Source organism: Coregonus lavaretus, assembly GCF_964263955.1.
Source record: "Coregonus lavaretus genome assembly, chromosome: 23".
Lineage (NCBI taxonomy): Eukaryota > Metazoa > Chordata > Actinopteri > Salmoniformes > Salmonidae > Coregonus > Coregonus lavaretus.
In genome coordinates, this window is record NC_140010.1 from 36,674,088 (window position 1) to 36,690,573 (window position 16,486).

Genomic DNA, 16,486 nt, shown 5'->3' on the forward strand with positions numbered 1-16,486 from the left:
TCTTTAACCTGTCTCCTCCCCTTCATCTGTGGTCCTCTGTAGCTCAGCTGGTAGAGCACGGCGCTTGTAACGCCAAGGTAGTGGGTTCGATCCCCGGGACCACCCATACACAAAAAATGTATGCACGCATGACTGTAAGTCGCTTTGGATAAAAGCGTCTGCTAAATGGCATATTATTATTTATTATTATCTATACTGATTGAAGTGGATTTAACAAGTGACATCAACAAGGGATCATAGCTTTCACCAGGATTCACCTGGCCAGTCTATGTCATGGAGCAGGTGTCCTTAATGTTTTGTAGTGTATTAAATTAGTAAGTTATTTCAAAAGTCAACCATCCTCCAGGAGAGCTAATGGGTGTGCAGGCCTTTATTCCAGTCGCCCTCTAACAAACCACATTTTAGAAAGCTTGATGTAGTCCTTTTGTGCTTGGAATATGGGACCAAATACTAAACGTTTGACTACATTTAATACACTATAAGTGAATTTGTACAAATACTTATTAGTCTTTAAATGTGGGGGACTAGATACACAAAGTGCATATACTGTATTTCTAAACACTAAAACAGAGTTGGAGTCATTGCAGCTAAAGGTGGCACAACCAGTTATTGAGTGTAAGGGGGCAATTACATTTTCACAGAGGGGCATTGGGTGTTGCATAACTTTGTTTATTAAATAAATTAAATAAGTATGTAATTGTTGTGTTATTTGTTCACTCAGGTTCCCTTTATCTAATAGTAGGTTTTGGTTGAAGATCTGATAACATTCCGTATCAAAAATATGCAAAAGTAGAGAACATTTGAAAGGGGACAAATACTTTTTCACTTTTTTCTTTGATTGCTTTTCCCTGATGACGATATTATGCATCCCTATTCCTTACAATGCATGATTCCTTCTATACTGGAAGACATCTTGTGATAAGGGAGATAGCAATGCTCTGGCTTCCAATAGTCCCTATTTCACGGTTTCCCAAACTCGGTCCTCGGGACCCCAAAGGGTGAACGTTTTGGTTTTTATCCTAGCACTACAGAGTTGATTCAAATAATCAACTCATCATCAAGCTTTGATAATTTGAATCAGCTGTGTAGTGCTAGTGCAAAAACCAAAACGTGCACCCCTTTGGGTCCCGAGGACCAAGTTTGGGAAACGCTGCCCTATGTGGTCAGGCTTACAAGAAAATAGAATATCAAGTGTATCACCTTATAAGACCTTCCATAATCAGCCTGTGTTTGTCCTGTAGGCCTATTTTCCTCATTACCCAACCATACTAATGTTCAGAGGCCATGTTTGTTTGTGACTTCTATATTGTGAAAACTAAATGGTCGGGGGCCAAACTGTAATAGATTTCATCATTCAAGTCACGGCATTGTCTTTACAGTACAGGAATGTGCAGCTACAAAGTAACTCAAGGACACTTGAGTGGGATCAATGATGGGACTTGACTCCACAATAATATCCACGTAAACATTTTGGTCTGGAACAGTTTTACCCCGCCCAGTGAACAACATCCCACGTTATCAGGTCTCCCTCAGGGCAAGAAGAGTGGGGGGGGGCTGTCTTTCTGAGTACTGACATTCTCCCGAAATAGCAGGGGAACACGAGAGGGCGTCATCGCTGGGAAAACAGCCGTTGCGCTGGGATTGCAACATTGACAGTCCTGTTGCTACCTCTCAACAGTGTGAGCTCCTCCAGATATCTTTGACTCAGGAAACTCAAATTGTGGGGATATGACTGGTCGACATTTGAGCATTCACCCTTAGAAGAGGAAAATCCCTGATTCTCTGTTGTGACCCTTGTTCTCTTGTAGACAACAGGTAGGTGGTGCATTAAATATATATTTTTTACTTTATATTTTATCACTAGATCATTAGGTTTATGGATTGTTTTCTACCCGTGACTTGAACTATTTGTGTAGACGACCATGATAGAGGAGACTTACTTGTGACCAGAACATTGTGTCCATTTGTACAATTACATTTCCATTGGCATACAGTTGCATAGAATGCATAATTGACCCTGCTGAAGGACTAAGAGAGCAGGTGCTCTGGCTCTCCTTTAGAGGATATGGCAGGAGAATTGTTTCAGTTTTAGTATCAGGGAGCCCCTTAGTCCAATCCAAACTTAAAGACATACTTCATCCCAAAATCGAACAAAACTAAAGTGAAAGATTGGCACAGTTTTATTTGATTTAGTTGGTTTTGGAATTAACTGAGGGTGGGCACTGTCTAATATTTTAATCGGAATATATTCGATTAACTTGACGTTTATTCCCTTGTATTAATGTTCTCTTTACCCTCCTGTTTTCCTCAGCTCCTCAACTAGGCAGAATGAGAGAGAAGCTGGCTGCCATGTCGCGATCGCTGTGCCCCGGCTCGCAGGCCGAGTCCAACGAAGACCTAAAGACACCGAATGGCGGCGAAGAAAAGATGCAAATGAAGCGCGAGATTTCCCTCCCCAATGGCATCTGCCTCATCGTGGGCAATATGATTGGCTCTGGAATCTTTGTCTCGCCTAAAGGCGTCCTCATGCACAGCGGCTCTTACGGGCTATCGCTAGTCATCTGGGCTCTCGGCGGCATCTTTTCCGTTTTCGGAGCACTGTGCTATGCAGAGCTGGGAACCACGATCACTAAATCGGGCGCTAGTTACGCCTACATCCTGGAGTCGTTTGGCGGTTTCCTAGCTTTCATCAGGCTGTGGACGTCCATCCTGCTCATTGAGCCGGCCAGCCAGGCGGTCATCTCACTGACCTTCGCCAACTACCTAGTGGAGGCATGGTACCCCACCTGCCAGCCACCCTACGACGCCATCCGCCTCATTGCTGCCGCCTGCATCTGTAAGAGACCTGCCTCTGTTTGTTTGTTTTTACCACTAACATTAAGTTACAAATGAAGACTTTATGGGCCCGATTAAACCTAGTCCTGGACTAAAAAGCTATTTGGCCGTGTCCTGGAAACCGGCTCTTTGGGTTTTATCAATTTCTATTGGGGATGACTAGGGTCTAGCAACAATGACTATTTTAGGTAAAGACTCTCAAAACATTTCCAGAATTGTTCCTTTGAGAGGCTTCAGATAGAGGTGTGTGTATTCATGTCTGTCTAAACATGTGATTGTGAAGAATATAATTGACTTTGCTCTATTTCTGGAATGAAGGGTGTTTTGGAAAGTTATTTTTTTGTGTGTAATGGTAGGTGGCTTTACTGTAATAAGGCCATATTCAGATAAACCACTCTCTTTAGTCACGCAAACACATCCTCAACTCAATGCCCAGTCAGAGCATTAAAATAGCCCTGCACCCACTTTGCTTTGTGTGGCTCTTGGCCGTCTGAAATTGGCACACTGAGCTGGTATTTAGGTTAGAGAGCAGCAATGCCATGAGTCAGCCACACTGTCCAGACTAGAGTTTCCCTCAGCCCAGAGACATCTGCCACTAATGCAAGAGAGGCTGACAGCCAGCATGAATGAGCTGCGATCTGGGTCTGTGGATCATTAACCTAGTAACTACAGTGCTAGGTTAGGCCCAGTGCAGTAGCTCATATAATGGTTATTAGTAGGGCACTGAGTTTCTCCTGGTCAGGACACATAATTAGGAAAACTCTGGGCCCTAGATTGGTTTGACTAAAGTTTGGTTTCTCCTCGCAAGCACACGCACACACACACACACACACACACACACGCTTCACTCATCATTATGGAGCGAGAGAGATAGACACACACATGCCATTAAACATGCCATTATTTTGTATCCGCTAGTAGTTTACCATCTGTTCCATCTGTTTCATAGCAGTGAAGGGATGTGAAGCGCTTGCCTTTCCATCTGCTTCAGTTACCGTTGGTTACAGAAGATATACTGTGTGTGTTCTTGTCTCAGTTACACAAACAGTACAGATTATTCTGTGACAGAGAAACTATTTTGGGATTTGGAAGGGGTAACTCAGGACCACACTGATATTACAAAAACACAAAGTTCTACTATTCCTCTGCTTTGTCCTTTTCTCCTCTACTTTGCATCTGTTTGCTAACGCATATAATCTCTCTCACTCTCTCCTCCCTCTCTCCCTCTCTCCGCCAGGCATGCTTATCTTTGTAAACTGTGCCTATGTGAAGTGGGGCACCATGGTCCAGGATCTGTTCACCTACGCCAAGCTCATGTCACTAATCCTCATCATCATTATAGGTATCATGAAGATAGCCAAAGGTACGAGAGATTGTGATGTGGAGGGGATATGGGCGGAAGATTTAAAAGGATAGTTCCCTTTTTATTTTTTGCTTATTGTAGACTTCCTCCATGCTGTTTTTAAAATTGTTAGCTAGCTTGTTATTTAGCAACGTTCACGAGAATCTGGCTAACATTTTGGGGAAATGTAGCACTGCTAGCGGAATGGCTGCTTCCGTTAGCAGCCATTTTAAAGGATGGGGAAAGTGAGGGAGGGCGTCCCTTTTTGTGGAAGGGAGAGCCCTTTTCCCATGCTTTTGAATGCATTGCTAACGGAAACAATCCCTTTTCACTAGCACTGCTACATTCTTGAAACGATACCTTAGGGAATTCGACGACAAGATTATTAACATCCCTTAAAAGGGGAAATCTGCAGTACAAACAATAACAAAGCAATTTACCCAGCCACAGTTTTGGTAAAAACTGAGGGATGAGGCTGGAGAAATGTAACCACTCTCAAATTCATAGACAAAGCTATGGTTACAAGGACTGACTATGCATGATATCAAAAGTATACTTTTGAGGCTATTTAGTGTTTGTTTACAATTATATTATTTACAAACAATAGAGTAAAATATGCTTATATTTGGGGTTCTGAGGGGGTACAACAGTTGAACTAAGCTCATGAGGCATTTAGAAGATACTGTATATAAGGAATCACTGGGTATACTGTATATAATAAATACAAAAAAAATGCTAAATATTATGCCCCAATCGCAGATTGCCCCTTTGAATGTTCAGAGTGACAAGGAAAAAATATAAAGATATGTAATAGAAGGGATTAATGTTACCTTTCTCTTTCTCTCCATCTCTCCCTCCTGCCTGTAGGAGAAACCCAGAACTTTCAGAATCCGTTTGAGGGTTCCTCCATGGAGCCTGGGCCTATAGCTCTGGCCCTCTACTCAGCTCTGTTCTCCTATTCTGGCTGGGACACACTCAACTTTGTCACAGAGGAGATCCAAAACCCAGAGAGGTAATCTCCCTGTTTTCACATTCTTTTATAAGGGGCCATACATTCTCATGACAAGTCTTACAAGGCATTAGAAATGCATGCTTTTGTTGGTTTTTTAGTTGATCGGATCTGTCTTAGCCCAGAGAGTGGTAGACTTGTTAGCAGGCTTTATACACACAACAAAGGATCTATCTCCTCTCTTACACTCTCATAGCCTTCGCCCATTATAAACTCAAACATATTTCAGACTGTACTGTATCACTGTACTCATGCCTGATTTAAATCGAGTCCAGCCCATATTCAAAGTAGCTGCGTCAGTAGTGTCATCCCCAATAAGCCACGCCCCCTTCACCCAACACGTTCTGCCTTTTAGAGCAAAGACAACATCACTATTCATGATTGGACTGTATATTTGGATGGTGGTACAATGATTACGCACTAGGGGTAAAATGGGAGCCAAGCTCAAGGCCTAATTTGGCATGGTGTTGAAGAAAGGACAAGGTTGCCTCTTGAATAGAGACACATGTTAAAGAGCATTGGGTTTATTTATAGATGGGTCTATTGTACAAGAGTCCAAAAAATGTTGTTCAGGGAACCTTTATAATGATAATGGATAATAAACATTTGTGTGTTAACGAAGTAATGTAAATGGCCTCATCCACCATTATAGATTTGTTTTCGCTGACCTATTGACCGCTTTGATTTCTCTGTTGCTATAGGAACCTGCCTCTGGCCATTGCTATCTCCATGCCCATAGTGACCATCATCTACCTTCTGACCAATGTGGCCTACTACGTGGCTCTGGACATGCCCTCGCTACTAGCCAGTGACGCTGTCGCCGTGGTGAGACCCCTGACCCCACATGCTAAAAATAGGGCCAAATATGGGGCTGTTAAGATAATGTGACATGTCTTTCAGCATCTGTGTTCTGCGTTGATAGACAGTACTATAGTACAATATATCAGATAAACTGAGATGACCCTTTTAATAATTTCAGGAAATGTACACTACCAGTCAAAAGTTTGGACACACCTACTCATTCAAGGGTTTTTCTTTATTTTTACTATTTTCTACATTGTATAATAATAGTGAAGACAACAAAACTATGAAATAACACATATGGAATCATGTAGTAACCAAACAAGTATTTTATATTTGAGATTCTTCAAATAGCCACCCTTTGCCTTGATGACAGCTTTGCACACTCTTGGCATTCTCTCAACCAGCTTCATGAGGTAGTCACCTGGAATTCATTTCAATTAACAGGTGTGCCTTTTTAAAAGTTAATTTGTGGAATTTATTTCCTTCTTAATGTGTTTGAGCCCATCAGTTGTGTTGTGACAAGGTAGGGGGGTATACAGAAGATAGCCCTACTTGGTAAAAGACCAAGTAATATTATGTCAAGAACAGCTCAAATAAGCAAAGAGAAACGACAGTCCATCATTACTTGAAGACATGAAGGTCAGTCAATATGGAACATTTCAATAACTTTTAAAGTTTCTTGAAGTGCAGTCGCAAAAACCATCAAGCGCTATGATGAAACTGGCTCTCATGAGGACCGCCACAGGAATGGAAGACCCAGAGTTACCTCTGCTGCAGAGGATAAATTCATTAGAGTTACCAGCCTCAGAAATTGCAGCCCAAATAAATGCTTCACAGAGTTCAAGTAACGGACACATCTCAACATCAACTGTTCAGAGGGGACTGTGTGAATCAGCCTTCATGGTCGAATTGCTGCAAAGAAACCACTACTAAAGGACACCAATAAGAAGAAGAGACCTGATTGGGACAAGAAACGAGCGATGGACATTAGACCGGTGGAAATCTGTCCTTTGGTCTGGAGTCCAAATTGGAGATTTTTGGTTCCAACCGCAGTGTCTTTGTAAGATGCAGTGTGGGTGAATGGATGATCTCCGCATGTGTAGTTCCCACCGTAAAGCATGGAGGAGGTGTTATGCTGTGAGGGTGCTTTGCTGGTGATACTGTCTGTGATTTATTTAGAAATGAAGGCACACTTAACCAGCATGGCTACCACAGCATTCTGCAGCGATACGCCATCCCATCTGGTTTGGGCTTAGTGGGACTATCATTTGTTTTTCAACAAGACAATGACCCAACACACCTCCAGGTCGGTATAACGGCTATTTTACCAAGAAGGAGAGTGATGGAGTGCTGCATCAGATGACCTGGCCTCCACAATCCCACGACCTCAACCCAATTGAGATGGTTTGGGATGAGTCGGATGGCAGAGTGAAGGAAAAGCAGCCATCAAGTGCTAAGCATGTGGGAACTCCTTCAAGACTGTTGGAAAATCATTCCAGCTGAAGCTGGTTGAGAGAATGCCAAGAGTGTGCAAAGCTGTAATAAAGAAAAACCCTTGAATGAGTAGGTGTGTCCAAACTTTTGACTGGTACTGTAGTTATTTTACTAGAAGACATGTTGCTGCATGCAACATAAGTGATAGTATTCTGAATTCTATGGTGTATTTTACATTTACATTTACGTCATTTAGCAGACGCTCTTATCCAGAGCGACTTACAAATTGGTGCATTCACCCTATAGCCAGTGGGATAACCACTTTACACTTTCTTTTTTTTTTTTTTTTTTTGGGGGGGGGGGTAGAAGGATTAATTTATCCTATCCCAGGTATTCCTTAAAGAGGTGGGGTTTCAAATGTCTCCGGAAGATGGTGAGTGACTCCGCTGTCCTGGCGTCGTGAGGGAGCTTGTTCCACCATTGGGGTGCCAGAGCAGCGAACAGTTTTGACTGGGCTGAGCGGGAACTATGCTTCCGCAGAGGAAGGGGAGCCAGCAGGCCAGAGGTGGATGAACGCAATGCCCTCGTTTGGGTGTAGGGACTGATCAGAGCCTGAAGGTACGGAGGTGCCGTTCCCCTCACAGCTCCATAGGCAAGCACCATGGTCTTGTAACAGATGCGAGCTTCAACTGGAAGCCAGTGGAGTGTGCGGAGGAGCGAGGGTGACGTGAGAGAACTTGGGAAGGTTGAACACCAGACGGGCTACGGCATTCTGGATGAGTTGTAGGGGTTTAATGGCACAGGCAGGGAGCCCAGCCAACAGCGAGTTGCAGTAATCCAGACGGGAGATGACAAGTGCCTGGATTAGGACCTGTGCCGCTTCCTGTGTAAGGCAGGGTCGTACTCTCTGAATGTTGTAGAGCATGAACCTGCAGGATCGGGTCACCGCCTTGATGTTAGCGGAGAACGACAGGGTGTTGTCCAGGGTCACGCCAAGGCTCTTCGCACTCTGGGAGGAGGACACAACGGAGTTGTCAACCGTGATGGCGAGATCATGGAAGGGGCAGTCCTTCCCCGGGAGGAAGAGCAGCTCCGTCTTGCCAAGGTTCAGCTTGAGGTGGTGATCCGTCATCCATACTGATATGTCTGCCAGACATGCAGAGATGCGATTCGCCACCTGGTTATCAGAAGGGGGAAAGGAGAAGATTAGTTGTGTATCGTCAGCGTAGCAATGATAGGAGAGGCCATGTGAGGCTATGACAGAGCCAAGTGACTTGGTGGCTACCACAGCATACCTTTGATAATATATACTGAACACAAATTTAAATGCAACAAGATTTTACTGAGTTACAGTTCATATAAGGAAATTAGTCAATTGAAATAAATTCATAAGGCCCTAATCTATTGATTTCACATGACTGGGAATACAGATATGCATCTGTTGGTCACAGATACCTTTGAAAAAAATGGGCCTCACAATGGGCCTCAGGATCTCCTCACGGTATCTCTGTGCATTCAAATTGCCATTGATTAAATGCAATTGTGATCATTGTCCGTAGCTTATGCCTGCCCATACCATAACCCCACCGCCACCAGGGGGCACTCTGTTCACAACGTTGACATCAGCAAATCACTCGCCCACACGACGCCATACACGTGGCCTGCGGTTTTGAGGCCAGTTGAATGTACTGCTAAATTCTCTAAAACGAGAGGTCTGCTGAGCTCAAACTTGAACGTTGTGAAAATTCTGTGCAACCTCCAGCGTGCGTTTACTGTGAACACTGAGGCTGTACCCGCTTTAGGTTACAGTTAAAGACAGTGGTCAAGTAGGCTACTGTGGAGATCATAATGTAGGCCTACCATAAAAAACTATGGAGAAAATGCTTCCCATAACATTTTAACATGGAAATAGCTATTTTATCATTCAGCCTACAGTAGCAGCCAATGAGTGATGTTCAATGTAGGACTACATTCCATGACGCTTTTGAAAAAAACATGCAGGGCTTAACATTAACCTGTTTATCCACTTGTCCTTCAGACAAGGAGGTGACTGAAAATGTTGTGTTGTTTGATGCAAGAAACCACTTTACAAAATAAAATGTTATTCCCATACCATTATTACAGAGAATCAGATAAATTATGCTACCCTCTGCTTATTGGCTACTTAGCTTATTCAAGCCTGTCTCAAAATACAACACTGCCCTTTAAGACAAAAAAAAGCTATTTATCCGACTGGCTTTTCAAAGAAGCAATCATTCCCCCATTGCTGACTACAAATGATCTACAACTGGGATAATAACTCACTAACTAGCAAAGGATATGAACAAGTGCACACGTGGGCACATGCAACTCTCACTTTGATCTCAAAACAAGCGCATCTACTCACGACCGCACAGATCCGTTATGGCAATGGTCTATTTGCATATAGGCCTACTGCAGCTCTGATTGGTTATGCCGCTCCGGTCTGTGTAGATGATGGGCGGAGTCATGCGTGTCAATGCAATAGAATCCTACTCCGATGCATTCTGCCTACAACAAAATCTCTTGCATAGCTAGTTTTGTTTCGGTAAGTTGCATACAAAGTGGCTAATATTGCGTTGTTTCGATCACAATTCCCACAGTAAAGGGAAACATTGATAGTGTTAACTAAGGGTGGAAAATCTAGAAAGTTGAGTGAAGTTCAATCTCGTGCTTCTCTGTGCGGGCTGATATTTCTTCTGCGCGGTAGTCCTGGGGAGCTGCGCGCCGGCTTTCAGCTTAGAGGGAACATTGGTTTGATGTGGCTTATGGTAGAGAAATTAACATTAAATTATCTGGCAACAGCTCTGGTGGACATTCCTGCAGTCACCATGCCAATTGCACGCTCCCTCAAAACTTGAGACATCTGCAGCATTGTGTTGTGTGACAAAACTGCACATTTTAGAGTGGCCTTTTATTGTCCCCAGCACAAGGTGCACCTGTGTAATGATCATGCTGTTTAATCAGCTTCTTAATATGCCACACCTGTCAGGTGGATGGATTATCTTGGCAAAGGAGAAATGCTCACTAACAGGGATGTGAACAAATTTGTGCACACAATTTGAGAGAAATAAGCTTTTTGTGCGTCTGGCCCCGCGTAGCTCAGTTGGTAGAGCATGGCGCTTGCAACGCCAGGGTTGTGGGTTCGATTCCCACGGGGGGCCAGTATGAAAATGTATGCACTCACTAACTGTAAGTCGCTCTGGATAAGATCGTCTGCTAAATGACTGAAATGTAAATTTCTGGGATCTTTTATTTCAGCTCATGAAACATGGGACCAACACTTTATATGTTGCGTTTATATTTTTTGTTCTGTATATTTTGCTCAACCCATTTCGTCTAATCCCACAGACTTTTGGAAATGCGGTCCTGGGACCGTTCAAGTGGATCATTCCCATTTCCGTGGCCATGTCCTGCTACGGAGGACTCAACGCCTCCATCATCGCTGCCTCCAGGTACTGACCACATTTAAAGAGAGAGTTCACTTTTTTGAAGCTTTAGCTTTTTTTAAATTGATCTAAGGTGTTGTTGTTTCATCAAAATATATTTTAAAGTTTGTTAGATGGTTATTTAGCAACCAACGTCAACAATCACCCAGCTAGCATAATTGGAGCATGTAGCATGCTAGTAAAAATTTATTGAACTAGTTAGTGGTCATGGAAAGCCAGAGCTTTATCCCTTCAGTGACTGGCAATGGACGTTATCTGAGATATTTGAATGTCCTACAATCAACTTGTGGTTAGATCACTTCAGATATTAAAATCAAGTTTTAGGTCTGAAGCGCTGAAACCATTCCCTTGCGGCTGCTGTATGCCCTGTCCAGGTTGTTTTTCGTGGGGGCGAGAGAGGGACACCTTCCAAACAGTCTGAGTATGATCCAGGCGGAGCGCTACACACCTGTGCCCGCCCTCATATTCAACGTGAGTGACATCACATCTCAGAGCATAATGCTCTCTTTTGATATCGACTGTATAGTATATCTCTTAGGTCACAGGTGCGTGCCATGGCAACCCAAAAGGAATCTATGATCTATCTTTAAAAGTCTATGGCGCATTCAGATCAGACCCACAGTAGAACGTCACTGATCCCTGGGTTGTGTGTTCTTGCAGGGGTTGATGGGCTTGATCTTCCTGTGTGTGGAGGACGTGTTCCAGCTCATCAACTACTTCAGCTTCAGCTACTGGCTCTACGTGGGCCTGTCTGTGGCCGGCCTCATCTATCTGCGCTTCACTCAGCCAGACAGACACAGACCCGTTAAGGTAATGTTAGAAAGATTGGTGTCTGAGTTTGTGTGTTTGATTGACTTGTCTCTCTCTCTTTTTATTTCTGTCTCACACACATACAGATGAGAGAGGGATGCCAATGGATGAGTAAACTTGCATCTGCATAGTTGTGTATCATCACCATAGTTTGACCTGCTGTATCCTGGCTAACCATTGGCTCTTCTCCACAGCTCTCCCTGTTCTTTCCCTTCGTTTACTGCCTGTGCAGTCTGTTCCTGGTCATCGTCCCTCTATACGGAGACACCATTAACTCCCTCATAGGGATCGGCATCGCCCTGTCTGGAGTGCCTGTCTACTACGTGGCCATATACCTGCCTGAAGACAGGAGGCCCAAGTTTATAGGCAGACTAAATGGTAAGGATCAGAGCTAGAGACACAGGGCTGGTTTCCCAGAGCCATTTTAAGACTACTTCTGGACTTGAAAGCATGCTAAATGGAATTATTTTTTTGAAAGTGCTTTTTAGTCCAGGAGTTTGTCAAACAGTCCCCCATTTTTGCAGAACATTACTGTAACATATTCATATGCATTATAGCTAGAAAGTAACTGTCTTGGAAGTTTTGTGATTTTCAATTCTAATTCTGCCATTTAATGTATGAAGAAATAGGATTTCAATTTGTGTGTAGCAGACTGGTGTGTCCACACCTTTTCATGTGTTGAGGATTCATATGTTTAAGAGTGAAAAGTGTGACCGAAAAATCTAAAGATGTGGTATCTTTTTAGAAGCATGTTAGTAAAAGGTGCTAAGGTGGAAGTCTGTAGGAACGCCTGAGTTTATTGGGTGGTTGATAAACAAAAGTGCCACTGTAGGCAAGAGACAGATATACACTGAGTGTACAAAACATTAGGAACATCTTCCTAATATTGAGTTGCACCCCATTTTCCCCTCAGAACATCCTCAATTCGCCAGGGCATGGACTCTACAAGGTGTCGAAAGCGTTCCACAGGGATGCTGGCACATGTTGAGTCCAATGCTTCCCACAGTTGTGTCAAGTTTGCTGGATGTCCTTTGGGTGGTGGACCATTCTTGATGCACACGGGAAACTGTTGAGCATGAAAAACCCAGCAGCGTTTCAGTTCTTGACACACTCAAACCAGTGCACCTGGCACCTAATACCATACCCTGTAAGGATCTTTACTGGTGGTCCAAAAGCCAGGATACAAAATAATGGACTATTCACGAAAACAAATGAGGAGCACATAGGTCTCCAAACAACAGACTGACAACAAACAATACAAAATACTAACTCTGACTGGAAAAACACAATGACACAGGGAGAACACTTCTCGAGTACCTGTAACTCCGTCACGTGATCCAACACTGATACGTACTGCTTGACATCAAGGAACTAGCAGAGACAACTGAGCAAGGGAACACAGGGAAGTGAGGGCATAAATACACAGGTGAATCAAATAGCCACAGGTGACACCAACAGGCAGATAATTAGTCCCAACTGTGAGTGAGGAGGTGCCTATGGTTGTCGGAGGATGACCCCTAGTGGGTCGCTCCGGAACTGCGACCCACTCCTGTAGCAATACCCCGTTCAAAGGCACTTATATATTTTGTCTTGCCCATTCACCCTCTGAATGGCACACATACACAATACATGTCTCAATTGTCTCAAGGCTTGAAAATCCTTATTTAACCTGTCTCCTCCCCTTCATCTACACGGATTGAAGTGGATTTAATAGGTGACATCAATAAGGGATCATAGCTTTCACCTGGATTCACCTGGTCATTCTATGTCATGGAAAGAGCAGGTGTCCTTAATGTTTTGTACACTCAGTGTATTTACTATTCACGGTGACGGAAAGGATAAATTACTCCTTTTGGGGTTTTAAGAAGGTTATCGTCACTGTAGCAACCACAGTTATGTCTGTTGTTACAAATTGATTGTTGTGCATCCTATCCATGTTGACCTGTGAACAACAAGTCCTCAGTGAGTGTAATTTGATTAGACTGTTTTTAGACTCAGTGGTTTGTTTTTGGCTGTGGATCTGGGGACTAGGAGTATATCATGAACTGTGGTTCAGTGATATGCCATGTTTGTCAGTCCACAATGTCACACTCTGTCCCTGAGCTGTGCTTATCAAGCCCCAATGTGACTTAGTCTGGTGTATCACATTAAAGAAACCACATATATCAAAATGTATTTTGGCTTTCCCAACATAAACTCTGACTGACCTCTTGTTTACATCTCTCGCTCTCTCTCTCCCTTTTCTTGCCAGCCTGGGTCACCAAATACACCCAGATCATGTTGTACTGCTGTCTGACTGAACTTGATGTGGAGCCAGAGAAGCTAGCAGACAGCAAAACTCAGTGAGGAGGCCTGGTGGCCCCCCACTCCTGGCCCATGCCACGCATGATGCACATGCCTGGAACACGAAACCTGACTGAACCGTGCGTGGACAAAGGCTGCACTGAAGGGTTGGCTGGAGGGGGCTCGATGCTTGTACCACATTGCATTCTCAAAGGCTTTCCATGTCTTGAGGACAAAAGAGGAGCTGGTACTTGATCATGTGCGAAGAAACTGATAACTGTGGGATTATTCAATTTTTTTTGTAAACATATTATATTTTCCTATAAGAGTATGACTGCTCATTATGTAATATGCTCATTGTAATATAATGTAATGTCCTTACCCATGTTCTTCTTCAAGTGTTTATACCTTAACGTTCCTCTAAGAGGTTTACCTGGTTATTTCTATGGATAGCACTTACAGTACATGTCCTACAGATCTGACAGTCAACAGTCCTTGGCTTGTGTCTTTTTCTGCTGAGTCACTGAGTCACTTTATGCTGAGTCACTAAGTGGGGGTCTAACAATGTTATGACTTACAAAACATGGCCGAATGGACCAATCGGTATGCTGTAAATTACATACAGTAGCACTAATCACATAACGCATGCATTAATTACAATTTGAGCTCTCAAACAGGGATTTGGTTATTAATGTGTTTTGTTTTTAATTGCTCAATGATTATATTTTAATGTGCTACTACCTAAAACTGTTGTAGCCTACCATTTTATTTAGCTAGGCTTGGGCCCAATGCAACCCATTTTTATCTAATTTCAAATAATTTCTGGGTAACAATTAAGTACCTTACTGTGACTGTTTTCAATAAAAATTGACAAAAAGAAACAAAAATAGCTTCTTAGCAAAGAACAATTTCTCAAGCAAGAATTTTGCTAGGACTGTCTGGGAGTGGTCTGAGTGGGGAGGGGGAAACTGAAAACTAGCTGTTATTGACAGAGAGGTTTGGAACTCTCTTTCTTATTGGTCTATTAACCAATTTACCACCTGGTGATGTCACCAGGCAGACCAAAACGCCATCCCACCAAATCAGGCTGACATTTCAGGCAGTCTTTTTAAACAACTCTTACACTAAAATGGCATTATCATCATTTTCACTATTTCACAGTATTATTCCAACTACAGATGTATCTATAAAACACGGGAAAATCACGTTTTTGATAACACTGGGCCTTTAAAGCTCTGAGTTACTCAGGGTCAATAGCACTGTCATATCACTTTTATAGTGGCCTGAATCGTGCTATGTTTGATGTTTTCTTTAAGCTAGAGACTTAAAATAGTCATCAGGGCTATTTGCAAAGTATAATTTTCAAATCTCTGGTAAGAGGTTGATACCAAGTCTGTACTTTCGGATGTTAGGCAATCTGGCACATGTGGACCACTGTCACAAAACTTGTTCCTCTCTGTTTCCTCAGCCCACCTACTTCTCTCCCTTTACCTCCCTATCCCTCTCTCCTTTACTCCTTTTCTGTTCCCCTTGATCATTGTTTTCTCTGTCTCTTTCTTCCTCGCTCTTGGGAGATGTTACAACACTTGATTAGGTTGTAGTTATGGCTTTTGACATTTTGATAAAGATTTGATTGATCCTTACCCAAAAGGTGTTTCTTTCTTGTTCCACTTTACGGTCTTGGGCATATTAGTTAAAGTTGTGATTAGTCAAATCAGGTGTTGTTTTCTTGTTACCATAATTTTCTAGTATGAATTAAATATTGAATATCTATTTTCATATCCCCCATACCTCTAATGCCTTTTCATTTCCAGTGCTCATGTCATGTCAAGAGTTGACCTGCTTTTAAACTGTTGTCTAATCAAAACATCTAATTATAGCATTTCACATCTTTAAATAATATGGTAGCTTCACTCCAAATCCAAATCCTGAAAGGCATCATCCTCACACAGTGCAACTGGCACCTATTGGGTTTGTTCCATTCAAACGTATTGGTTGCTGACATTGAAAACACACAAAACATGATTCACTGCTCTGCTGCTGTTTCCGTCCTATATTCTGTAGCTTCAATCTCCTCAACACTCAAAACTCTTATATGTGACTGTACATCTCTAGATAGTATTGTTGGACATCAAGGATGGGGATTCGTTTTTTCCCTTTGATCAGTTTAATGATGTGACCATTTCTGTGCTAAATGGTACTTTACATAAACTTGATCATGAGCACTGTATTCCTGATTCTTGTCCAGTCTTACTGTCGCCTACTCTCTGGCAGAGTATGTGAGCGGAGCAGAGCTGGAGCAGAGTGAGGAGTGGAGTGTTTAGCATCCCTTGCGGCTCTGCAAGCGCTGAGGGTATTATCCGCTGCTGGCCTGCTCTCCAGGCACCATGCATGAGCCTGAAGCCACAGACTCTGGCCAAATTCATGTTTCTAAAAATGAATCCAAAGCCTAATAAGGCATTTTTCGTTTAATTTGTATTTAATTCTTAGTAAGATACAGCC

General features: G+C 42.9%; 1 protein-coding gene across 1 annotated transcript; it reads left to right on the plus strand.

Moving 5' to 3' along the window:
• Positions 1–1,652: 1,652 nt before the first annotated feature.
• On the plus strand, positions 1,653–15,763 carry LOC311098943 (Y+L amino acid transporter 2). The gene is made up of 10 exons (XM_084139498.1): positions 1,653–1,815; positions 2,312–2,836; positions 4,073–4,198; positions 5,045–5,189; positions 5,888–6,011; positions 10,794–10,897; positions 11,266–11,362; positions 11,552–11,701; positions 11,896–12,079; positions 13,953–15,763. Exons 2-10 carry the CDS (start codon positions 2,329–2,331, stop codon positions 14,045–14,047), a joined length of 1,533 nt encoding a protein of 510 aa, XP_083995624.1. The 5' UTR covers positions 1,653–1,815; positions 2,312–2,328; the 3' UTR covers positions 14,048–15,763.
• The last annotated feature ends 723 nt before the right edge of the window (positions 15,764–16,486 follow it).